Source organism: Chenopodium album, chromosome 3 (assembly GCF_948465745.1).
Source record: "Chenopodium album chromosome 3, dcCheAlbu1.1, whole genome shotgun sequence".
Taxonomy (NCBI): Eukaryota; Viridiplantae; Streptophyta; class Magnoliopsida; order Caryophyllales; family Amaranthaceae; genus Chenopodium; species Chenopodium album.
In genome coordinates this window covers 16,477,230-16,478,209 of record NC_137836.1, presented here as the reverse complement: position 1 = coordinate 16,478,209, position 980 = coordinate 16,477,230, and the positions used below count along the sequence as shown (strand labels likewise).

Below are 980 nucleotides of genomic sequence, written 5' to 3'. Positions count from 1 at the left end.
TCAACTTCAGATTCCTCTGAATCTAGAGCCTTTAGAGCAAGACTCTTAAATTTGGAACTTTCGTTATTGGAACTCAGATGCAATTCATGAGTCATAAGTGATCCAGCTAGTTGTTCCATATTGAACTTGGTGAAGTCCTTAGCTTCCTGCATGGCAGTAACTTTGGATCTCCAACGTTCATCTTGTGGAAGACTTCTCAAAATCTTTCTAGCCTGTTCATCAATAGGAATATGCCTGCCAAGAGAATTTAGTTCATTAATTATGTCATTAAATCTAGTAAACATTTCTTCTATAGTTTCTTTAGACTGCATTTCAAACCTTTCATATCTAGACATCAGTAAATCAATTTTAGAACGTTTTACCTCGTTTGTTCCTTCACGAGTGACCTCGAGTAGATCCCAAATCTGTTTAGCAGTCTTGCACCCCATGATACGATTATGCTCATGAGGTCCAAGACCACAATGTAAATACTTTATTGCTAAAGCATTCATTTCGAGTTTCTGATAGTCTTCTTTGTCATAATCAGAAATAAGTTTAGGAACTACCTCATTTTTATCATTTGTTGCGTTTACCTCATAGTCACCAGCTTCAATAACACGCCAAACTTGGTAATTCTCAGCCTTAATGAAAATCTCCATTCTTTTCTTCCAGCAGGTATAAAACTTACCGTTAAACATAGGTGGGCGTTGGGTTGAGTACCCTTCTTCAAGTTTTTCCTTGTAGTTCATTTCTCCTCAAGATCTTACTCAGCAAAATTATCTGCTTACACGTGAGAACCTTGCTCTGATACCAATTGTTAGTTGAAACGAATACTACAAGAGGGGGGGTGAATTGTAGTTAAGTTCCTAATGACTACTTTTGCAAATTTAAAACAGAATATAAAAGGAACTTGATAGTGCACACACAGTTTTACGAGGAAACCTTCCAGAGCCCAACTGGAAGTAAAACCTCGACCCTTCTAAGGGATTTCAAACACACAA

General features: G+C 37.2%; 1 protein-coding gene across 1 annotated transcript; it reads right to left on the bottom strand.

Annotated features, from left to right (window-relative positions):
- Positions 1 to 219: 219 nt before the first annotated feature.
- Positions 220 to 728, bottom strand: LOC145624890 (uncharacterized). The gene is made up of 3 exons (XM_081677977.1): positions 546 to 728; positions 363 to 500; positions 220 to 234 (listed from the first exon to the last, which is right to left on the bottom strand). The coding sequence occupies exons 1-3, from the start codon at positions 726 to 728 to the stop codon at positions 220 to 222; spliced, it is 336 nt and encodes a 111-aa protein (XP_081534103.1).
- Positions 729 to 980: the final 252 nt, after the last annotated feature.